The 25,665-nt window shown below is 42.4% G+C and overlaps 1 protein-coding gene across 1 annotated transcript in view; it reads right to left on the reverse strand.

Annotated features, from left to right (window-relative positions):
- The window catches only part of LAMB1 (laminin subunit beta 1), a gene marked incomplete at both ends in the record, with an annotated part of 69,901 nt that overhangs the window by 3,357 nt on the left and 40,879 nt on the right, over positions 1-25,665 (reverse strand). Inside the window, 10 exons of the mRNA XM_084229979.1 lie at positions 1,362-1,503; positions 1,674-1,881; positions 3,807-3,951; positions 4,412-4,615; positions 6,865-7,106; positions 7,807-7,991; positions 13,789-14,158; positions 23,189-23,285; positions 24,025-24,239; positions 25,183-25,407. Of these exons, the coding sequence (XP_084086105.1) occupies positions 1,362-1,503; positions 1,674-1,881; positions 3,807-3,951; positions 4,412-4,615; positions 6,865-7,106; positions 7,807-7,991; positions 13,789-14,158; positions 23,189-23,285; positions 24,025-24,239; positions 25,183-25,407 (2,033 nt within the window). The remainder of the gene's footprint in view (positions 1-1,361; positions 1,504-1,673; positions 1,882-3,806; positions 3,952-4,411; positions 4,616-6,864; positions 7,107-7,806; positions 7,992-13,788; positions 14,159-23,188; positions 23,286-24,024; positions 24,240-25,182; positions 25,408-25,665) is intronic.

A 25,665-nucleotide genomic window follows, 5' to 3' on the forward strand; every position in this document is an offset into this window, starting at 1 on the left:
CTTTAAATCGTGTGCACGCTTGTCTCCAGGCCCTGCCACAGAAGGAAGACTGTACGGCTGTTCCTGGCTATGCACGCGAGTCGGCACCCCCAGTGCATATTAGCACCTGCTGGCAGCGGTTACGGGCCACATGGACTGTAAACTTGAGGCCCACTTGAGTACATGCGCTCCAATGAGCAGATGCCAGACTGCGTTGTTTAGCCCTCTCAGGACATGGGCTACACCTGCAGGTGCTGAGTTAATGAGGCATTTACATCACCGCACCATTGCCAAAGCAGACCCGCTCCCACCAGAGACTTACTAGTAGCCTTAAAGCCAGGTAGTGAGAAGGGCCTCCCCAGCGCCCTAGCGGGTTAAGGCTCAGTGCTACCTCTGCTGCTGCTACAGCCTGAGTTCGATACCTGGCCCAGGGAGCCAACCCCACGTAAGGTGCAGTGGGCCTCTCCTCTTGCCCACTACTCCCCTTAGTGGTGTAATTCAGTAATGTTCACTCTTCCTTCATGTGTGTCTCCTCCTCCCCCCACCCCCCACGTCTGTCTCTGCTCCCCCCCTTCCCCCCTCCCCATGAGACCAGGTTTAAGAAACATGTTGGAAACATCAACTTGAAAGAACTGAAAACAAGCGGGAGCTCATCATGAGCGGAACAACATGGAAGCAAAAGAACTCAAAGCTGAGGGGGAGCAGTGTTTGGTTTTACCTTTAAACCAATGTTTTCAGCTGATTAAAAATACACCCAATTTTGAAAAATGAAAGGCAAAATTACAGTATTTGCATCAATTTTAAGAGATAAGCAGATCTGTAGAAGTACTAAATCGTGAAAAATTCTTAGCATATACCTTGAATATCTGGTAGTCTCTAAAAATGCAATTTTGTTTATAAATTCAATACATTTTGAATACAGACCGTTTAGCTGGAAGGTTTCTCTATTGGGTTCCTCTAGGAACTAACTGGGCATTGAAATCAGACACTTTGGCCTTTGTGAATGACCATCTTAAAAATTTTGAGAGACTAGCCAGCCACATATATTTTGCTTTTGGGCTACTTGATCACCAATAATAAGTAGTTTTCTAAAAGTAGGTTTTGAAACCAAAACCTCATAATCAAGTCTTTGCTCTTCCTTGAAAGTACAGGAGACTATTTTAATCTTTCTTAGGCTTTTTATAGGGGGTGAAAATGAAGGCAGCCTTAATGTTCCACTGTGTTCAGAATTCTAAGTTTTCCTTAAAAATACCACCTTTACCATCTAAGCTAAGGGAATAACTCAGATTTATTTAAATTAAAGGAATCCTTTCAGGTCCCATTTTAAAAGACTGCATAACTATCAAATGCACTTTTGTGTAAAAAAAATTTCAGTATCTTACTGAAGTTAGCAGGTTTTGCGTTCCTTGGATATCCTCATCTGCTTGTTTAATTGCCTTCTCTGCTGCAATCTGGGCTTTTTCTGCTTCTTCCAGAGCTTCCTTTACCATATCTGCTGTGACTTTTACATCTGTTGCACTTTTGCTGAGTAAATGAAATAATATATGAACGTGAAAAAAAGTACTACTGTTCTTGAAGGGACCCAAAGACTCATAAAGGTCAGTCTTAGAAATTTCATTGGTTAAAGAAATACTGTATTACTTCATGCTACGTACACAAAATAAGCACCATAAATGTATAATGCCTTCGGATACCTGGCTCTTTTAGCTTCTTCTAACAACATCTCAGCTCTGGCAATGTCAGCAGCACTTTGCTGTAGAATAACCTCTACTTGAGAAAGGCTTTCAACTCGTTCACGAATATCTTCTGTCAAGTTCTGTAACTGCTCTGGGGTGCTGGGCATTTCCATTTTCAATACTTCATTAGCAACTGCTTCAATACTGTCCAGATCAGCACTATCCTCTGTTAAAAGTAAAGATATCTCATAAAATGGTGAAAATCATAGATGGTTCTTTCAATTCAACCACTTGCTGGTTATCTGGTAGGTAAAGAGTAGTGTGGGGTACAAGATACTTCTTTAAACACTTCTTAAGAGTTTACAGTCTAATTGAGTGGGGGAAATGAGACCTACACACATAAAAAGTGACTGCCAACAATGAGTACTACTTGGTCTTGTTGTGTGGCTGAATAGCCAGAGAAGAGGTCTTAAAGGATTTTGAGAGAGGGACATCTCTCAGTGTTTTGAGAGAGGGACATCTCCAGATGGAGAGAAAGTGTGGGGAGGATGGCATGTTATCTGAAAGCACAGCAGAGTGAATGTTTGGAATATAGGTAACAGAGGCCAGGGCATAAAGCTGGGACTTGTACTTAAAAGGCAATGATAACTTTGAGTTAAAGTTGGAAGAATATCTAGGAAACTATTCTAAATGCAGGTATAAGGAGTTGATAATTCCCTGTCTAATTATTTGGACCTAGGGAATTAAAGAGGAGGAGAAATTCCAGTCAAAGAAGTATCAGGGAATAGTGTATCATCAAAGGAGGCAAGGAGTTTCAAATGTGAAAGGTAATTTTAAAAATGCCAAAGAGGGGCCTTCCTGGTGACGCAGCAGTTGAGCGCTGGGTTATGAAGCTGCCCACAGCCTCTGCGGCGCCGGTTCGATCCCCGGCTGCTCCCTGGCCACCAGAGGAGGGTCCCGCATGGCGCGCAGACCTCTCCTGCCGCCTGTTGCTCCCCTCAGCAGTGTACTTCGGCCCTTCTGCCTGCTCTGCTCCCGGACTCTGGTGAATTCTCTCACCCTCCCGCGCTTCTGACTGTACCCAGTGCTTGTATAAATAAATAAATAAATCTTAAAAAAAAAAAAAAAAACAAACCAAAGGGGTTAAACTTCACAACATGTAAATTTTTTAAGTTTAAAAAAAAAAACAAAACTGTCAAAACACTATAGAAATGTACCCCTAAGGATTTAAGCACAAGAAAATATGATTAAATGATTTTCAAATGATACTCTGTAAGATAGCTGTAGCAAATACCATCAGCTCCTTACTAGTCTCCCTTTTATCCTTGCTAACAGGATTTTGTTTAGGCATATTCTTCTAAGGGTAATGTAAATGTATCAACTATAGTTAAACCCTGATTGATCTGCCAATTAGGATAATCACATTCCACTTGACAGTGACATTTATCATTTCTGGCCAATGAGATCAATGGAGATGACAGTTCAGAGGCATCTGGGGATGATTTCTTCCCTTTAAAAAACAAACAACAAAGGTACTAGGTAGAACCATCTTCCATTAGATATTAGTTACTGAGTTTTCATGTGATGTCTGGGATTTTGGCAGCCACTTTGTAAGCAGGAAGAACTAGCCTGAGAACAAAGCTGCTATCAAAGCCATCCTTACTAATAACCCTGAGACCATGGCCAGCAACACTTGTGAGGTGGACCACAAATTCTGCTGATCTTTTTCTCTACACAATACTTAAGGTATAAAAGCTAACCATATGGCATAACATCCTGTAAATAATTGGATTATAATGCTTTGGGGGCAATGCAAAACACTTCTTTAAGGTTTTAATGACCTCAGTCATTAGTAATGATTAATATAAATTAAAATTTTAATTTTCACAGTATATGTTTAACTAGTGACTTACTGTTTGGGTATCCCATAACAGTATGATTGTATCTGTATAGTATAGGTTATTTACATATACATGAACCTAAGAAATGGAAACATTTCTTAACATAGAAATTCTTATTTAGAACTGTTACTGTAGTTATCTAAAGTGCTGATTTGAATTATGGCCTCTCAAACACAATCTTATTTTAACGAATTTATATTCCAAAATAGGAAAAAACCTCTGAAAGTGAAAGAAAATTAAAACAACTTACGGGTCAGAAAGTTTCTGATTTGCTTGATCAGATTTCTCAGGTCCTCATTGCTCTTGTCTACTTTTTCTTTGGTAGCATTAGTTTTCAACAGAACATCTTGGGCATTCTGTTTTGCCTCATCTGCCCTCAGTTTTGCTTCAGAGACCTAGAGATAAGAAATAAATTACCCATGGAACATTTCCATGCTTTTCAAAGACCACCAGATTATTACAGTTTTCTATGTAATTTTCTGAACGAAGTATTTGAAATGACTTAGAAAAAATTGCTCCCATCCAACAGTATTTCTAGACTAGAAGTATTTAGTAGAGATTCCTATACAGTATTTTTACATTGATAGGGCCAGCATATAAAAACTTTGTCAAGTGGTTTTAACTCTTCTAAAACATTTGGTGGCTTATGGAATACTGTTTCATCTTTTTTTCAAGTACTAACAAATACTTCAGCTAACTATCACTTTAGCAGTTAATGCAGAATTTCTGTAGTACAGCTGGATATACTCATAACCCATGGAAAGGATTATCTGAGATCAGATTATCACCCAGGAGAAGAAAGCCAATTCTTCAGCTATCTATGAATAAAACAACCATCTGTTTCTGTGGAGTTACCATCTTAGAGAGCTGTTCCACCTCAGCCAGGGCACTCAGGACATCTCTGTCAAAATCCATCGCTTTCTGCCAGGCACTGTGTGCAACAGTGATCAGACCACCACAACCAGGCCCCCCACACTTCTTCTCTCCTTCGTCAGTCCTGCAGTTTGGGCCACCACACTCAGTCTCAGAACAGGAGGCCCCTGGAGGTGTTCCACAGGTCTGTAACAAGCCAAAGAACAGGCACAAGGGTTCAGAGAGTTCTCAGTATAACAGCTGTGCAAGCCTGGGTGGTCCGCAGTAAGGGTGCTGAAAACACAGTGTCCAGGATGCAGACAGCTAAGAACTAACCTTAAGCTAACCTATTATGTCCAAGGAAACAATGAAAATTTACAATCATTAATAACTTCTAATGAGTTGCAATATCAGGTGGGCTCTGCCCAGTGTACAAACGCTGTTAGCTATATCAAGCCGAAGTCTATCGATAGAGCTAAAGAGTGCTTCCTTTTTATTCTGACCAGTTATATTTTCAGTTTTGAGAACCTTCTTTAGGCCTAATACCATCTTAACTGTTCTGGTGAATAAGTCCATTGTCTAGTCTTTTAGTAACTTAGCATCTACGAACAAGTTCACTCTATAGAAAACAGCCCAGAACAGTTCAGATGTGAGAACGAAGGCAGACAAAGGAGAGACCACTGAAGGTTGTAGTAAGTTTGCTATATGATAGAAAAGGTTATGTAGAGCTTTTCTAACTGCTCTTTTGTGGAACATGCTCATAATGTAAAGAGGCAAAACAAACTGCAATGAAAAGCAGTGAACAGAATATTCCCAAACAAGTAAAGAATTCTTTTTAAGTAGTAAAATAGTTTTGGAATAAATACAACCAACTCTTTAGCCTAGTTTTATAGCTATAATCCCATTACATTTCAAATTAATAAAATAATGGTTTCATGTGTCTGGTTTACAATACATAAAAACCCTCAGAAAATAAAGTTTGTTCAGTGTGCTATGGAAGAACATTTGTCTTAAGGGAAGCATGTCCTGGAAGGGGGGTATCCTGTGCCTACGGAATATAAACTGTGATATAAATACCCATGTTACCTCAATTTAAAAAAAAAAAAAGCAAAAGATCTCAGGGATGCTTTCTGGAAAAATTCTGACACTACCCTAAAAGATCTCTTTTTTCGAAAGACTGGGCCAACATCAGAAAAACAGCATGGTTCTAGCTCAATGTACACAGACAACTGAAGATATTTGAAAAATACAAAGGAGCAAAAAAATATCTCTGCTCATTGGCCATATGGAATCTACGAGTTCTCTTAGGATAGTTAACTGGCTAACCCTTTGGCGGCTTACCAGAGTGAAAAGCAAGTACACCTTCATGGGGCTCCAGATCCCACTCGCCACCCACTCCCAAAATACCTGTTGCAAATGCCCTTTCTTAGCATGCTTACCTGCTTTTACTACAGTACAGAGATTTTTGTGCATGCTGATTTTTATTGGCATTTCTAAAGCAGGAATTAGTATTGAAAGAGTGAGAATTGGCATTTGTGCCTATACATAAATGCCCAGCTCCTGTGAGGTAGGATTTACACATTGTATTAATGGTGACAGTTCTTCTGACTCCCTATTTTCACTGGAGGCATGAATATATAATTTTGTAGGCATATATCAAATTGGTCACAATAGAGTACAGTGTTCTATTTCAGAGAAAGCAAGTGAGGGAGGTGGGTGGGGAGGCGGATAGACAGTGAAGAACTATCACAAAGAAAATGTAATGAACTCTCAACTCTTCAGTCTTTTCTGTAGCCATCTTTCCTCTACTTTTACTGCTCTGGGTTTCTAGGCTAAGAGCACAAACCCTTAATCTATAAAAAACAACTTCCAAATTCTATGACGACACCCTTCCATGAAAAACAAAAATCAAGAGGAAGAAACAGGTTTAGTTTGGCTTTTTTTGTTTTGGCCTTCTGCCTGATTTTCATTAAACTCACTACTCAATTTCATTTGGCTCAAGAGTTGTTATTTAAAAGCTTCTAGGAAAATGATTTTATAGTCTGGTCTTATGGTTAACTTTACCTGGTAAAGTTACTGGAACAAAGGAACATTTTTAACTAATATGAAAAAAATTTTGTTCTCTTTAATTTTTTAGGAAATCCCTTTGATTCTAAATTGCTTACCTGCACTTCAAATCAGAACAAAGTGAAAAATGCATAGAATATAAAAAGGATCAAGTTTAAATAAGAAGTCCCAGGCGACACAACAACATAGGAAAGTAGCCATGATTCATTCAGTTGGGAACACACATGCTTGTTTTTTTAATCTGGCCTGGCCCACATTCTGTGGTCCAAGGATCTAAGCCTGGGAATATCACTCCTCATCCATTTGTAAGGTGAACAACTGAAAAGATGAAACACTGGTTTTTCCTTCCGACACCACCATAATCTTAAGGTCAAACCTTCAAATCTTACCATTTCTGCAGCAGCTGAAAGGTCTAGACTCTGTAGTTTGCCTGCCAGTTCATCCAGAAGGCGGGCTTGTTCCTCTTGTTTTTCCTTGAACAGGGACTCTCGCTCCAACATGAGGTCTTCTACTTTGTCCCGAGTGAGAGCTGACTGCTCAACTGTGCTGTTGGGGTCTGTGGTGGATGCATTCACCCTCTCTTCTGCCTCAAGAGACATCTGGAAGTACTTGGTAATGCTGTCCAAAGCACCTAGTACATGAAATGAAATTGCATAGCTAACCCCCTTGTACATGAGCTCATCAAGCAGTAATTCTCATTTTGTGTCATCCACCCCTGAATTTACTGTCTGGTTTTGTTTCAAAATTCAAGAAATAAAATAGGAAGTACAACACTTTTCTCAATGAATCTACTCTGTCCTATTAGCACTTCCTCTGGTTCTGGAAGTTGCCAAATAGCTGGATGAAAAATTCACTCATGTGGCATTGCTTCTACATACAGACAAGCATTCAGTTTTTATAAATAGCTGGTGTCAGGTTGCCTATAGAGTACATGCAGATAGTTTTCGCTCTTCTCAGTCACTTACTTATCCTCACTCAAATCACTACTGTTAACAGTTGTAGAACAGTGTGACATGTTTTAGCTTTAATGATCTAGCCAAAAATAAGCCATCATACATAAATCATCAATAGTGTAATCAGAACTACTACTACTTTTTTTTTGCTTTTTGTGGGGAGCAGCCTATCTATGGTCTCTGATATGTAGGACTTGGAAACCCAAACCCTATCTATGGTCTCTGATATGTAGGACTTGGAAACCGCCCACACCTCTGGCCTGTACCCCAGTTCCTGTATGCATAAATAAATAAATCTTGTAAAAAAAAAAAAGCTATATTAAAAGGTTAGGTGGAGGATTAAATCCCTCATCCAGGATTATTTGCACAATAACATACCTCGAATATCTGAGTTTTTGATAAATTCCAGTTGTTCAGCAAGTTCCTTCACTGTGTTGTCTAGGCTTTCTGCTTCTTTCTGGAGAACATCTAGTTCTTTGCCTGTGCTATTGCTTTGTGAAGCTGTGTCAGATAACTTCACTTCTACTTCAGCCATCTTTTCTGTAACATCTTTGGTTAGTTTCCTGTAAAGAGAAGGGTAAGTTTAACCTAAGTAAAATATAAGCAAAGGATAATTTTGAAGTCTCATTTTTTATGTTTTCTAGTAATACTTATCAGTTACTCTAACTTCAAACAACTCAGTAATTTATACCAATTTATCTCTAAGTACTGGTTTTATTCTTATCACTGAGACTATGAAATCTAACAATCATTTCTTTGAAGACTGAAGAAAAACACAGAAGTGCCACTCAGCTGTGTTGTAGCGGATGGCCCTCTGAGGGCTTCTGATAACCTGCTGTAATATGAGTGCAGCGCCACAGCGTGGAGTTCCAGCCTTGCACGTGAGCAGCTTCAGGCCCACACAAACTCCAGAGACATTTTAAATGATTCCAGTGTAGAATTCTATCTCCTGCCAAAAATGCTCTTATCTGAACCTCAGTGATCTCTGTCAAGATGGGACATGCAGAGAGGAAGCCTCACAGCCACAGGAACACAACGGGAGACACCCAAAGGAGTTTTTCACACACTCGCCCTTTCAAGCTAGATCCCACAAAAAGGAGCCTTCTACCAACAGTTCTCCTCCTTTTTTTTTTTTTTTTAAAGATTTATTTACTTATTTATACAAGCACTGGGTACAGTCAGAAGCGCGGGAGGGTGAGAGAATTCACCAGAGCCAGAGCGGGGAGCAGAGCAGGCAGAAGGACCGAAGCACACTGCTGAGGGGAGCAGCGGGTGGCAGGAGAGGTCTGCGCGCCATGTGGAACCCTCACCCAGCAGCTGGGGATTGAACCGGCACTGCAAAGGCTGCAGGCAGCTTCGCAGCCCAGTGCTCAACCGCTGCGCCACCAGGGAGGCCCCCTCCTCCTTTCTTAAGAAAGAATGTACTCTATTGAGAATGGAATATGTATGGTAAACATTTAATTTTCACACAATTTCAGCTGGGAATCTAAACCCAACTAAACTCTGTTTTATAACGTCATATCTCTAAAGCTGTATCTTAGACATCTGTCCATCACTGTACAAACCTGTATGTATGTGTATCTCACAAAGAAACCAATAGCTGACAAGACCTTAGCTCTGGGTATTATTGGGTCACCTAATTGAATATAATTGTGATCTCAGGAATCCAATTGTATAGAAAATTGTCAAAATGTAGAGATGCTGAAAAGTTGGGAACAATTAGAAAATATTTAAAGCCAAAATACCACCATGACCCAATTTAAAGAAAAAGTACTTAAAAGGACATGAAAGGTTAAAATTATGTTTTAAACAGGATCATAAATGAAAGAGGAGAAATCACAATGGACACAGCAGAAATCAAAAGAATAATGAGAAACTACTATGAACAGTTATATGGAAACAAGTTCAACAATCTAGAGGAGATGGACAAATTCCTACAATTCTACGATCACCCAAAGCTAGATAAAGAAGAAATAGAACACCTAAACAGACCAATTACAAGCAGCAAAATTGAAATGGTAATCAAAAACCTCCCCAAAAACAAAAGCCCAGGACCTGATGGATTTACAGATGAATTCTACCAAACGTTCAGAAACGAATTAGTGCCCATCCTTCACAAACTCTTCCAAAAAATTGAGAAGGAAGGGACAATATCGAACACGTTGTAGGAAGCCAACATTACACTAATACCAAAACTGAACAAGGACAACACACAAAAAAGAAAACTACAGGCCAATCTCCCTAATGAACACTGATGCAAAAATCCTCAATAAAATTTTAGCTATCAGAATCCAACAATGTATCCATAAGATAATTCACCACTACCAAGTAGGATTCATTCCAGGAACACAAGGATGGTTCAACATCCGAAAATCAATTGTTATCCAACACATCAACAAAAAGAAATATAAAAACCATATGATAATATCAATAGATGCTGAGAAAGCTTTCGACAAAGTACAACACCCATTCATGATAAAAGCCCTTGAAATTCTTGGGATACAAGGAACATACCTCAACATCATAAAGGCCATATATGATAAGCCAACAGCCAGTATCATTCTCAATGGTGAAAAGCTGATAGCATTCCCATTAAGATCTGGAATAAGACAAGGATGTCCACGCTCACCAGTGCTTTTCAATATAATACTGGAAGTCCTAGCCAGAGCAATAAGACAAGAGAAAGACATACAAGGAATCCAAATAGGAAAAGAAGTCAAACTATCAATATTTGCAGATGATATGATAATATACATAGAGAACCCCAAAAACTCCACAGAAAAACTAATTCAACTCATCAATCAATTCAGTAAAGTGGCAGGATACAAAATCAACACGCAAAAATCAGTAGCCTTCCTATACACAAACAATAAATCTGAAGAAGAAGAAATTAAAAAAAAACATCCCTTTTATTATTGAAACAAAAAAATCCAAATACTTGGGAATAAATCTAACAAAAGAGGTAAAGGACCTATACAAAGAAAACTATAAAACACTGTTAAAAGAAATAGAAGACACAAAGAAATGGAAAGACATCCCCTGCTCATGGATTGGAAGAATAAACATTATTAAAATGGCCATCCTACCAAAAGCAATATACAGATTCAATGCTATTTCAATAAAAATTTCAATGTCATTCTTCAAAGAAATAGGACAATTATTGATGAAATTCATATGGAATCACCAAAAACCTGGAATAGCCAAAGCTCTCCTGGGAAAAAAAAAAAAAAGGGAATGGAGGCATCACATTCCCAAACTTCAAACTATACTACAAAGCCATAATCATCAAAACTGCATGGTATTGGAACAAGAACAGACACACAGACCAATGGAATCGAATAGAAAATCCAGAAATAAACCAACAGATATATGGTCAACTAATCTTTGACAAAGGAGCAAAGAATATGCATTGGAGCAAAGAAATTTGTTCAATAAATGGTGCTGGGAAAACTGGGTCGCTACATGAAAAGAATGAAGCTTGACTACTACCTAACACCACGCACAAAAACCAACTCAAAATGGATTAAAGAACTAGACATAAGACCTGAAACCATAAAATACATAGAAGGAAATACAGGCAAAACACTACATGACATGCACATCAAAGACATCTTTACAGACACATCACCCAAAGCAGTGATAGTGAAGGCAAAGATCAACAGCTGGGACTACATCAAATTAAAGAGCTTCTGCACAGCAAGAGACAATAACAAAAACAAAGAGAAACCCCACCAACTGGGAGAGCATTTTTGCATACAACACTAATGATAAAGGACTGATCACAAAAATCTACAAAGAGCTGATGAGACTCAACAAAAACAAAATAATCCAGTCAAAAAAGCAGAAGAGCTAAAAAGAAACTTCTCTGAAGAGGAAATGCAAATGGCCAACAGGCATATGAAAAAATGTTCAACATCACTTGTAATCAGGGAAATACAAATCAAAACTACCATAAGATACCATCTTACACCAGTGAGAATGGCACATATTAAAAGAACTAGCAACAACAAATGTTGGCGAGGATGTGGAGAAAAAAGAAGTCTCCTGCACTGTTGGTGGGAGTGCAAACTGGTCCAACCACTATGGAGAGCTGTGTGGAGATTTCTTGACCTACTAAAGATAGAGCTTCCATATGATCCAGCAATTCCACTCCTAGGTATTTACCCAAAGGGCACAGAAACATCAATTCCAAAGAGCACCTGCACCCCTATGTTTATAGCAGCACTGTTTACAACAGCTAAGCTTTGGAAACAACCCAAATGCCCAAAAATAGATGACTGGATCAAGAAGTTGTGGTACATATATACCATGGAATATTACTCAGCATTCAAAAAAGATAAACACATGCAATTTGCAGCAACATGGATGGCGCTGGAAGGGATCATGCTCAGCGAAATAAGCCAGAAAGAAAAAGAAAAATACCGGATGGTCACACTCATAGCAGGAATCTAGAAAACTTAAATAAGGGACCAGGAAAAAGAATATAAGAAAGAAAATATCAAAATCAACAAACAACTATGAACCAGAGACACTCTATGGGGTGTGGGGAGGCGGGGAAAGGAGGGCTTGGGGTCAAAATAAGGGGGTTGTAATTGTATGGGGAATATAAAAATAAAATTCAAATAAATAAAATGTGAAAAAAAATTATGTTTTAAAAACCTAATGACTTTTTTTTCCTGATATTGTTATAATATACGTAGTTTTAAATTTTTTCCCCCAGCCTTTTCCTTTGTTTAAATCTGTTGATTCACAGAAGACTTTCATTTCTTCTCAGGTCTCATATAGTGTTAATATTAAAAAATCAAAGCAAATCTGTGCATTTTTTAATTATATCCTATCATATGCATCCTCAGATAGTGTGTTGAAAAAGAGTAATGTAATTAGTTTTTCCTGAGATGATTATAATCTTTCTAGTTAAATTAACAGGGCAGAAACAGCTGTTTCAGGAATGTAATCTTTTCTGGCAGGCTCTCGACACCAGATTTTCCTCCTCCTCCTTTAGGTACATGAGACCAAGGTCAGGAGTCATTCCTAAATGGGCTTGTACTCGGCCATGTCCTTTCAAGGCTCATTATTGCTGTTAGGAAGCTAAGCCGCACAGTGGTCTTTTTTTAAGAAGGCAGGATTCCTCATTCAATGCATGATCATCCCACATATGCCATTTCCTCACATCCTGGTCAGCCTAATGGCCTTGGGCGCTAAGCCTGAGCACCTAGAAATGATCAGCTGGTTAACTTTAAGTCTAGAAAATCTAGGAAGGACCTTCTCCAAGGCACTTACTTGACCTTCTGACAGGTACCTGAGCTAAGACCAGCTTTCCCTTCCTGCTTCTCATACATAGTATTGAGATGAATCTCCATCTGGTTTCTTAGAAATGCTGCTTTAAGTCCAGCAACGGGAGAAAGGTTACTGTAACTCTGTTACAATGTAAAGTCACCATGCACAAGATCTAGCGATGACATTTTCATCTCACTTGTGACTGACTGGGGAATCCGCCAGAAAACAAAGACAAACATAGCATTTGGAGAAACCCAAATGCTTCATATCCTTTCTTGTTTTGTCCTGCTGCCTAGATCTTACTCTGCTACACAGGGGATTCTTTTTTCAAACGTTGGAATGTTTGGGAGTAGGAGAAATATGACTAGAAGGGTAGAAAAATGATCCCCGAGAAGTTCTGCATATCAGCTCAATTCTCCTTATTTTGACTGGAAAATAAATCAAGTAATTACCCAGACAAGGGCTAAGAAAACTATCTTCGCAGAGAATCTGTTATAATTAGATGAATGCAGGATTTGCTCTTTTGGGCCAATGGCTGAGCAACGGAAATCACTTGGAAATAAGGAATCTTATTTGTGGTAATGGAATTTCCCTGGCATTTGCAAAACACAAAACAACAATGTATATTAATGTTTTTTGCAATTACATTATCAGCTCACGGATCAATCCTTTTACTCCATCAAGGTAAAGGCAGATAGCTTCGCTTTATCCACAGGAGAGAAAAGAGATGCTCAGGAGTAAGTGAGTCAGCCAGGCTCACAAGCCCAGCACATAGCTAAGACCCAGGTATACATCCTTGTCCTTAAATGCAGTGCGCGGCCGTACAGCACTGACTGCAAGGAGAAGCGCTGAACATAAAATACAGCCTGTATTGCAATCTCCGGAGTTTTGTCCCCAGCGACATGTCACCATTCACCCACCCAAATACCCAGACTAAGCACCGCTGGAAAACAAATGACCCAGTACCTGTGTGCACTCACAGGCCTATCCTGACCTGATGGCAGCACCCTACCAGGAGTATCTGCCGTTTATAAAAGTTGAAACAATATTGTGAGTTTTCACTCTGGCTTATTAACTACTTACTCTGCTTCCTCAAAGAGATGCCCAATGTTTTTCAGGGGCTCTGCAGCTGGGTTCTGGGCCAGGATGTCTTTAATTTCGTTGATTTTCTTCTCCACCGAGTCCATAGTCTCCCGGTAAGGCCCAAGCACACCGCTGATCTTCAAGGCCTTGGCTTTCTCCAGGAACTTCTGGGTCCTGTTGGTCAACTCAGCAATGATCACATCCCAGAGGGCAAAGCACTGGTGGCAGGGGGTGCAGTCCGGGAAGACTCCCGAGTATCCTCGTGTGCACTTGTCACAGCGTGGCCCCTCGACACCCTCAATGCAGACACACTGGCCGGTGGACTGGTCACACTGCGGTGTCTCAATGCCCCTGGGGTCACAGTCACAGGCTAGAAGGGAAACAGGGGTGCTAGCTCATCTACTAGATCACAAGTCTCAGTGACAAGACTCAGCATTTAGAGTCCTCAGTTGCTGTTACAACAAGAAGATGTCAGCTATCAACAATTTACCAGTGACTCCCACAGAAACTGCAGCAGCCCCCTCCTCTAGCACTGGCATTGCCTCGACCCTCCCTAACCACTCAACGGTAGTAGTAATGAATGATACTTTCCAAAGTCAACCCTTGCTGTGCCAGGCACTACCCTCCTTCTCACAGTGACCCTATGGGGCAGGTATTACAATAATCACTATATACAGATGTGGAAAGTGACCTTCTGTGAGATTATGTGACCTGCCCAAGTCTTCCTGTAAGGAAATGGCAGAGCCAGGACTGTCTTCAGCACTTTGCAGGCCACCCTCTGCTCCTGTGCTCTGCCCTGCCTCTGCTTCCCTCTTTGTCCTTCCCAGCAGATGCTGTCACACACGTAGGTGACACTGATGAAGAGAGGCACCTAGCCTAAGACACTAAAAAGTGCCCCCCATTTCTGCCCCTGCCTGGGCACAAAACAGCACAGTGAATACTTGATGAAGAACAATCACAAAGCAGCCATGGGAATACTAAGTATCTAGTTTAAAGGCTTTCAACTAAGTATAATCTCACTTGTGGGGGTCTGTCCATGTGATAAATACCCCCAACACTAAGGACATTGGCCCATAAAATGTCAGGAGTGATAGAAGGACTATGTGAACCATTCAGGTTTCAGGCCCAGCCTGTCACTGGCACACAGAGGTGCCATCGTAGGCAGGGCCTAACTGGTATAGGTATAAAACCAGCATTCTTGACCAATGGACTGTGGCTGAGATGACTTCCCACAGTGCCTGTGCCATTAAACCCTGCCTGAGTCCCAAAGCCCCGGTGACTAATGCACTCATACCAACACTTGACATCTCAACAATATTTGCATAGTGTTTATCCAAAAGGCCTGTCCATATACCATAGATCCTTTCTGGGAAAAGGTGGGGACAAAACATTTTTCAAGGCCAAATAAATATTACTTCTCTAACTGGACTGAAGGCTCCAAAGGCAGGGATTTCTCTTCAACCATTTTTCCAATTACATGACTGCGCACAGGGTTAATCTGCATCTGTACATAGTTAATCTGCAATGAGTTCAATAAGCTTGGCCAAGTGAAATGCTAACCTTACTTTTGGTATAGGTATCAAGGGACACTGATAACACCCCAAGGAAGAATGTAATCTTTCTCAAAAGCAATGCCGACCGTGGTACGACACAACAGACTCATACCCTCAGGAATTTTTTTTTATAAATTCTTGGGTCTCCAGCTACAATCTGCTTCTGACTTGCTGATGGAGCATGTTCAGAGCCAGTTTCTCTGATGGTCCTCACAGCTGCTCGCAACACCTCCATGCTCTAGACCCTGAGAGTGTCTGTGGCCTTCACAGTTCATTGACCCTCACCACCTGCCTGTGTTGCATGATCTTCTCATTGCCCTTGGCTACCAGCAGCACCCCAGGCTCTTGAGCAGCAGCTTTGGGCCTGGACTCAGGCTGCCCCCCCTGTGAATGCTGCTTGTGCTCTGCCCCCACACCCCACTATAGAACTCACTTCTATAGTGATTAGAGGAGCATCTGCATAAGAGAAAGCACTTGATGAGTGTTTTTCTAACCACTTCCTGGGTCCCAGCTTTGTCTGGTGGTCTATCCAGGGTGATGCCTGATCAGATTTCCATCAGACAGTGGAAAACAAAAGTTGCCATGGCTTCGTCTTTGCCAATAACATGACAGTTTATTCAAAAATTTCAATTTCTGGGCCTCCCCTGGTGGCACAGGTGGTTGAGTGCAGTGCTGTGAAGCTGTCCGCAGCCTCTGCAGCACCGGTTCCATCCTGGCCAGCCAGCAAGGGTCCCACATGGCATGGCAGACCTCTCCTGTCTCTCCCGCTGCTCCCCTCAGCAGTGTATTTCGTCAGTCTGCCTGTTCCGTTCCCCACTCTGTCTCTGGTGAGTCCTGTCACCCTCCCGCACATCTGGCCTGTACCCCTGTTCTTGTATAAATAAATAAATAGATAGATAGATAAATCTATCTTTAAAAAAATTTTCAATTTCCACTATTCTAGTTGTCACCATTTTGGATTTAAAACATACTATTCCCAGGATGCCTTGGATTTTCAAAACTAAACCTTTATTCCCTAACGCACACTGTTCTTTCCAGCCACTTCTGACAGGCTTCATTTTCCTGTGCAATTTTTGTAGCTTTCTCAGGAAGCAGGAAGCTGCTTAGTGAGCTGTGGATAATTCTGTTCCCTAGATCATTAGTTCTAGATGTTCCTGGAACAAGGGTTTCATGAATAAGTATGTTCAGGAAATTTGACGCCTTCCTCATGAAGATCCAAAGCCAACATCAGCACATTAAAGACTAAGAGAAGTTTTGCAAGAAAAAACTTCCCATTGTTTGCACCCAATAGTATCCCAAACACAGTGACAGGACACCCCAGAGAACGGGAAAGGCGTGGGAAACCCACTGCCTCATCAGTTTCTGAGATCAGAACAGGAATAATTTAATGCTTAACCTGAAGAGCTTGGGGTTTGGATTTTATTTTTTTTTTAAATAATAAATTTTATTTTTATATTCCCCCATACAATTGCAAACGCCCCATTCTGACCCCAATCCTTCCCCTCCCGCCCCCCACCCCCCAAAAAGTGTCTCTGGTTCATAGTTTTTTGTTGATTTTGATTTTCACTTTCTTATATTCATTTTCCTGGTCCCTTATTTAAGTTTTCTAGATTCCTGCTATGAGTGAGACCAAGAATTCCTATCACTCAGTAAAAGTCACCCAGAAAGCTGAAAGTGGTGTGGGTCACCCAGGTCCTAGCCCCTCAAGCCTGGTGTGCATCGGAGTCAACTGGAGGGTTCATGAAACACAAGGTACTTCCCTGCTCTGCCACCCCCAGAGATTTTCTGCACGAGAGAAATGAGAATCTGTATTTCTAACAGCTGCCAACTAATGTGGAAGGTCAAAACCCCATTTTGGGTAGTACCATATTTTTTTCCCCCCAACTGTTCAGTCTTTCTCCACTCTTTGTGCATTGCGTGCATGTTTCCTCTTCAAAGGGTGGCGTACAGAAGTGACTTTACAAGTTCACCAGTGTAATCCACTGCACAACGAGGGCCTGCACAGCCAGGGGAATAAAGGCTGCCATTTGGAATAAACGAGAATGTTCAGCTTGCTCGGGCCTTGCAGACTCTACTCAGTGGTTGGCTGGGAGCCCAAAAGATCCCTTAGGCTTGGAACAGCTGAGGCAGATGCTGCACATGCTTTTAGTTTGCTTAGAAACTCTTTCCTGCAGATAATGCAAAGGTACACTTTAGCTCAGTCCTACAGGCTTTTGCTGGACTCATTCTAGAGCAAGAGATTGTGTGCATATGTTGAATCTATTTTTAACTTCCCTAATCAGTGAAGCCATGTCTTTCTCATTCTACCATGAGCATCTTTGAGGGAGAAAATGTTGGCAAGGTTTTCCCAGGCCAGCATTTCAAAGGGCCAACAGAGCTTAGTTCTCTCTAGCAGACAAGAACTAGTTAGGCTGAACTGACCAACATTCCTTTCCTCCATTTGGTAAACAAAGAGTCAAGTTTCAGATGCTGAGATGGCAATTTTGTCTTTGAAAAAGTCAGATCCTAGACTTTCTTTCCAAGGGCATCAAATTACTATTCTAAAGTGGATCAGGTTTTAATTTCAAGCCGAAGCTGGGAAAAGGCTAACATTCCTGTGGACATGTGCTTCCTTCCTTGCGTGCTGTGTCTCCAGAATTGCTTCTCTAATGGGAGTAAATACTAGAAAGCTCACATTTGCAACCTTGAAGAAAGATCCTCCCAGACTATTCTCTGCTGAAGCAGAAAGTTTGGGTCTTACTTGACAACCTAAAACTTCATGGAAGCTTAAATTATGAAAGGAACTCTCCAATCATCTCTCCTACTCACTAGGATCTAAAAAATCATTAACTAACTATAGAGCAGACTGCTGTTGACAAGATTGGATGAGTTACCGCCTCTCTTAAGAGAAAGGAATAGGTGGACCTGCCTCTCGGCTTCTTTTAAGACATGAGATTTGGCAGAGGATTAAAGCCTTCCTTTGGAAAAAAGAGTGTGTACAGCAAAAGATGCTGCTTGATCTTTAAGAGGAACATGAAGATGAATAACATTTTAAAAATGAGATAGTAATCATTTTAATGAGCTATGAGAATTCCACCTACATCTATACATATACTCTTGGTTATGTGATCAGTATGTTCTATTTCCACTAAGTTTTCTCAAGAGGTTGGCAAAGGAATATTACACTCATCTGGTAGATATTGAGGCACAGAGGGAAACACCATCAACACCAGAATGGGAAACATTAGCCCGTGGACCTCCTTCTAGTAGCTAGGACTTTTTTTCCTGCTTTCCCTATAGCCTCCTTCTCTTCTTCCAGGTCTCCTCTGTCATTGAAGACAGTCCACCCTCAATGGCTTGGCATTCAAGACTTTTCACAATCTGGTGAAACCAAAGTTCTCCACTGCCTTCCACTAGGACAGTTTCCTCAGAGTACCCGTCCCTAGTAGTCTTGTTGTTGCAGAGTATCCTTTAGACAGAATAATTCCTTCTCTCTAAATATCAACTGTCATCAAGGATCTGAGAAGCCTGCAGAAAAAGCAGGAACACTGTAACAGGCTGGTTCAAATCCCAGCTTTGCTTCCCCTTGCTGTATGAGCAAGTCACTAAACCTCCCTGCATCTGACATTTATCGACTGTGAAATGGAAACTACATTTACCCTCATAGGTAGTTTGTTGTAAGGATAAAATCAATAATATGTCATATCCCTGAAAGTGCTCCTGCAGCAGCAGAGTTTGTATGGAGGCACTAGAGGTAAGCTTCCCCATGAAACCTTGCTGAAGGATGCTGGTTCTGACCGGTCTTGCTTCTCCCAGCAGTTGGAGAGGCCTGTGCCAGCCCTGCCTCTTGCCATCACGTTACCTGTGTGTGACCGTTCCCCCCAGAGCCGCCTCTGTGGCACTGCTCCCCACTAGATGCCAACGCGCAGTCACTCAGTGCTGCACTGGTTACTCACTTGTGCTTTTGAAACTTGAGTCTGGCTGGGACAGAGCACTGTACCCTAAAATTAGCTTATTTTCTTCTGCCATGGGCCTTGCCGCAAAGTACCGCAGGACTCCAGGATCTGCTATATTGCCAAAAGGATTATTGATACTTTACCTAGGCATCCTTACTATAAAAGCTAGGGAAATCTAAATACTTTTTTCATTTCTTAAATGTGGTTTTGTGCTTCTTTAAATTCTCTTCCTTCTTTAGCTGCAGATACTTGGGACTAAGAAACAGGACTTCAGTTTTGTAACGAAAGTTGGAGAATGACTATGATTTCCCTGCAGAAATAAGCAAGCTGTCTTTAAAGAACTTTTTCTATAACAGCTTAGATATTAGACACAGTGAGCTTTGCGGACCTGTGTGGTCTATGTCACAGCCATTCAACTGACATAAGAGCACGAAAAGCCATGGCCCACATGTGACCAGAGGGGCTGTGCTCCCCTGTATGCAGGCAGACCTCAGCCTGGGGCTGGCTCACGGGCCGCAGTTTGCCTGCCTCTAGTCTGGCCACCCCTGCAGGGGACACACTGTCTGTGATTATATGAGAGAAGACTTCCTTTACTAACAAGAGAGCCCGTGTTTCTCTAAAGAACCAAATTAAATCTGATGTCCTGAGTCACACTAGAAAAAATAAAGAATAGGGTAGATGATTGTAAACGAATCCCAGCCTGACAAAGAATACAAGCATTCAAAAAATGCATGTCTAAGCAGAGAAATGTCTTTAATTTTCCTACCAAAAAAAAAAAAAAAAAAAGAACTGTGAAGAAAGCATGATGGGAGAATAGCCACTGTGCAGCCTCTCACCCATGCCCCAGATCTCCAGTTTGCTGAGTTTGAGAGATTGGTCTTTTCCAGGAGCCAGAGTCCCACATGGAAACCTCACCCTCCCTTTGCTATCTATGAATCAACAGAAAGATTCTGCATGTGACCCTTTGACTCCTGAGGGGCACAGCGCAGAGAGCCCCAAGCGGGGGTTTTCTCAGGCACGTTCAGTGGTGGGTGGATGAGACTCTCCCCCCACCCAGCACAGTGATGGGCTTGTTCAGAGTTGGCACGATCGGCCAAGAGCCCCAACCCGCCTGGACAATAAGCACATTCAACGACTTATAAGTTCAAGGCTCAACTCATTTGTCTTTTACATAACTGCATTTTTTTCCATAAGGAGAATTCTTAGCTGTGACCCAAGTCTTTCTATAAGCATATTGTTAAATAGACAGCAACAGAAAATCTAAATTTGTGCCCTCCAACAAACCCTTTCAACTCAAAGACTTGAGGCTGAAGACATCTTTGGCAATTACACAACTTGAGAAAAGAGGTTGCCTTCTTTTCCCAGTTTCATCTCGCTTCAGATGACACCACTCCTTGTCCTCGCTGATCTCTGGATTCCATCCCTTCAAGCTCTCGTCCTCCCGTTTCCATTTGTGACTCCAACCCGGTCCATCTAGAGCCCTGAGCTTTGTCTCCTCTGCACTCCTGTCCCGGCCTTCACCAGGTCACTTGGTCCTGCTCCTGCCCCATCCTTTATGTCCAAGACCCTGCGGCTCGCCATTGTAGTCAACTCTCACTCTCTCTGGCTGCTCTGTTAGTCAGGAGCTTTCACCACAGGGTGTTGAAAACATTTGGGGCCCAACACATTCTGTGAAAACTTGTCTGGAGCATTACAAGACATTTAGCATCCTTGGCCCCCTGGACACCAAGAACCTAGAGCAACTGAGGTCTGGCTCCAGAACCTCTTCTCCACTTCAGGATCTCTTCACCTGCCTGCCTCCCTGCCACCCTTAAGCCACTAATTCCCAGGGAGGCTGATGTGAAAATTATGAAGCTGGATGGTCTCAGTAGTTCTTTTATTAACTAAAATTCTGTGATTATCCCAAAGAGAATGAAGAAATACCAAGAGAGAAGCAGAAAGAAGAAGTATGGTATGCAGCTGATTTCTATACATTCCCCTCATACAAACCATGCTTCATGCGGAATACTTAGCTTTTGTTTTGTATTGCTTGCTTGTTTTTCTTGACTATCAGTTTCTTAGGCAATGGGCTGACCTTTCTTCTGGATAAAAGGAGCAGAGGAGTCGGCTAACAGGGAGGCCATGGGTTTCCCTCTTTGTAAAGTTTTTAAAACATGATCCAACTTTTGACCTAAACAAGTTGATACAGTTCCTACAAGCCAAGTTTCTCTGGCAGATTTAGAGCTGAATGTTTGAAGAAAAGATAAAAGGGGAAGGGGTTAAGGTCCGGGCCCTAAATGAACAATTCTCTGATTGACTCAGACGCTGGGTTACAGGCTTTTCGTGCTAACAAAGCTTAGATGGAGCAAAAGGTCAGGCAGCTCTGGCAGCTGAGCTATTTTGCCAGTGACACATGCTGATAGAATCAGATTATAAGCAACGTGGAACTATTATCTGGAGAAAATCAAGCCCTCAGGGCATGACAAGATGGAGGAATTTAACAGAATAGTGATGAGAGCCCTGGAGAAACCAGATTTTCAGTAAGGATTTACTTGCAAAGATATCTTGGACAAGTGGGCTACTGAATGTCCTGACCCTTCTAAATGAAATGAGAGAACCAGGTCCCATGAAGAACCATCTGGGAGTGAAGAATGGGGAATGAAGAAGCACTTGTTTATCAAAACCACCCACATCATTTCTGGAACAAGCCCTACTCCAATCAAGGCTGTTGGTATAAAGCCTCTTGGCATAAGCCCCCATTGAAAAAACAAATCACATCCCACTTGTTTTGGTCTTGTCCACTGACGTTTTACAGCATTAAGGAACAGATGGCTCACTCTGAAGGAACACAGCTTTCTAGGTTTCTGACCCTTATGGGAGATACTAAACAACTGCTAACTTGACAATCTGTATCAATTCTTGCTATAATTGTCCCCCTAAAAAGCAAAGCACTTTTTATTTAGTTTAATGAGGACCTATTATTTCATATGCGTAATAAAGAAAAATATGTCAAAGAACAAATAAGCAACTGCAGAAAATACTCATTTAGTTATTCTCTTCAAACATAAGGGAAAAAACTCAAGCAGGAAAGAAAAAATAAGAAAACAGTAGAAACAATCAAATCTTTTTCATAAATACTTTTAAGATTTGAAAAATAATCTGGCAGGTGAACAAAAAAAAAAAAAAACCCCACATTGCAACAGCATAGAAATGAAGCAATGCTTAAAGGATTCACATGATCTTAAGCAAGTTCTGCTCTTAAGAAAATGTATATGTGCTGCCGAAGCGAGCACTCTGCTCTTAAGAAAATGTCAAGCCTTCTCTCATGGTCCCATTTGATCATAAACCTGAGTGGGAATCTGGGGTTTATTCACATGCGACAGGCTTCGAGCTCCTGAGACCTCCCTTCACTGTGAGCCAAGGTGCTACCACGTCGCCCTCCTGTTCCCACTGGCGGGGACATGACTGGCGTACCCACGCCAAGGGCTTCACTGTCAGCAGCGCCTACTTGCTACATGGACTCAAACGATCTTACCAGACTGTGCAGGAACTGATAACAACGCTGAACACAAAATACTCTTTGGAGGGGAACAAAGAAAGATTTGCAGAAATCTATAGTTAATATGAGTTCAATTTAGTTAGAAGCATTTAAAAAGGCAATTCAGTGTGCACTGTGGCGTGTATGTATGGGGGTGCTGTTCAGAGACAGATACCACTGCTGGAGGATAGAGCTGGAGACATGAGCAGGTCTGCTTTAACCACCTACATGCTCACTGGACAGGATTTGTTAGGATTTTTTTTAAGCAATACACATAAATTTCTTTTGTAATGCAATAGCTATCATGGACAAATTCATCTGTACTACATTTTAGAGTTTACAGAAAGCTCTTACATCTGCTCCCTCCACCCTGCTCAGAGGTTACCCCCACTCACCTCGGCACTCCACATTGGGGTCCCCCCAGAAAAGCTCCTGGCATTTGCTGCAGGTGCGGCCTCCGAATCCAGGCATGCACTGGCACTGCCCTGTGAACTGCAGCCAGAAAACAGACCATGGTCAAGTGGGCCAGCAGGAGGGCAGAAGCCAGTGTGAATTTTCAGCTGCCAGTTAGGGCAAGTGGGGCTGAACTGAGAAGGCTTCCACGCCCTGACTAGAAAAGAGGAATCTAACTTCCATGCCTGGCCCAGGGCCCCAGGCAGCATGTCCCAAGTGCTCTCCTGCAGAAGGGGTTGGAAAGGGCCAGGGCATGTTACACTTTATTACATTTCCTCCCTCCTATCCTCAAAAAATACTAACAAGCCCAGGCCACCTGTGACCCATCTGCTGTGGGGTGGGTGGGTGGGATGCCTTTATTCTCAGTGGCAGGAACTAGCAGCATTTTTTACAATGCTGGATAGAGCCACACAGCTTCTTTCAGGCTATGTAGCTAAGAATAAAACGTCTGACTCAGCAGCCAGGTACCAGGGGAAAAAAACTGGCATATCCTAGTCCTTCTAATGCGAGTCTGGGCCTGCAGGTGGGCACTGAAATGCTATGGGTATATTCGCTAGAGCCTCTGTGTGGGGTTATGTGGGCCCAGCTGGGGAAGGCCAGGTGAGGGCAGATACCCACCCTGGGCCTTGTGTGCCAGCCCATGTGCCCGGCGCAAGGCTGTGAGTGCCAGAGTTGCCTTTCTCTACTAGGACCGAACCCACTGATGGATTTGCTGTCACTGGGTCTCAAAGGGATCTTTGCTTACACTGTGACAGCCACCGGGCCATGACAGCCTCACCTCATTACAAGATGGCCCGAAGGAGTGCGCTGCATCACAGAGGCACGGCTCACACCCTGTCCCGCTGGCCAGCTGCCAGGTGTTGGGCGCACAGCGGTCACAGTTCTGCCCGATGACATTTGGAAGGCACAAGCACTGCCCGGTGGTCTCGTCGCACTGGCAGTCAGAGCCATTGCAGTGGTTCTGCACAGTGCCCAGGTAGTTGCAGACACACTCTGGAAAAGAACGGCACAGCTGAGTCTAATGACAGCGACAAAGACAGGGCACTGTGCCAACGGCAGCCACGTCCAGATTGGGACCTGGAGATGCAAGCCAGTAGGGGAAGAGGTGGAGGCAACATTTAAAAAATCAGAAACTGGTATTCTTCAGAAGTTTTTATGATGCTTTCCAGAGTTCTGGCATTTCCCAGACATGTGCACAAGACACATTTCGCCTGAGCAGTGTTTTCCAAATCCTCAGATTTAATAAAGTGATGGTGAATAATTTTTAAATGGAGGCTTTTAGGGTGGAAATAATACATATGCCATGGGAACTGAGCTACCTAATCATTTCAAGCTCTTGGCAGGGCACAGCAGTAATGAATGTGTCCGACAACAGGTAGAAGCCCGCTCAGCCAGTAAGGCCTTCAGGAATCCAGCCCTGCTTGGGCACAGCATTCCACACGTGTTTGCATAAACAAAGATGGGGCTTGGGGCAGCAGGAGCCGGCACTGGCTGATCTTTAGATAAGAGAATTACTGAGTTTTGAAAGAAAGACTAGAGATATTACTGCTTTCTTTCCCTTAATTGGAAAGGCTCTACTTCATCGTGACTTGAGAAGAGGTGTGGACCAAAGTGAGTATTTAGGATTTAGAAGGCCTAATGAACCAGCAAGTTCACAGGCATAACAGAAAAAAAAAATCAATGCCTTTTATTGGGTGGGATTTATCACCGTGACAGCTGCCTTTAGGCGGTCTTAGGCCCTGCATCACTTGTGTCAAAAAATGAGGCTGTAAAGAAAAAACAAAGCATTGTTCCCCTCCTCAGGTCAAAAGTGAAATTCTACCTCTCTGTACAAGTGGTTTTGCAAATGACATCAATACCCTAAGCAGAAAATCTCCTGGCGAGATAGGGGACAGAAAGCATTTTAATGAGTGGGCATAAGGAGCGGGCATCTTACTTCGACAGTCCTGCCGGAGGGCGTCCCCATAGTACCCGAACCGGCAGCGCTGGCAGTGCTCCCCCTCCGTGTGGTACAGGCACTTGAGGCACCTCCCGGTCTCCTTGTCACAGGCCTCTGGGTCTGCTGTGTCAATGTTGTGGTGACAATGGCAAGGTTGGCATGACCCCCCAACATCCGAGGGATTGCCGAAGTAGCCTGAGGCACAATCTTCACATCTGGAGCCTGTTAGCCAATAAAACCAAGCATCACACCTTTAGCTTGCTGTCTGAAAGGACCCGTCCCCTCCACCCCCATTCCAACCCCGGCAGTGCTGTGCTCCTCCCGAACCCCAGGTGACCACATCTTCAGGGGGATCTTGATGTGCAAGGGCAGAATAGTACTTTGCAGCCGGTGACCTGCTGCATGGATCAGGGGGCCGCAGTGGGCACAGGCAGTTGTTACATGTGCTCCCGCTCAGGCGTCTTTAGTGTCTTGTTACTC

This window comes from Talpa europaea, assembly GCF_964194135.1.
Source record: "Talpa europaea genome assembly, chromosome: 3".
In the NCBI taxonomy this organism is placed as follows: Eukaryota; Metazoa; Chordata; class Mammalia; order Eulipotyphla; family Talpidae; genus Talpa; species Talpa europaea.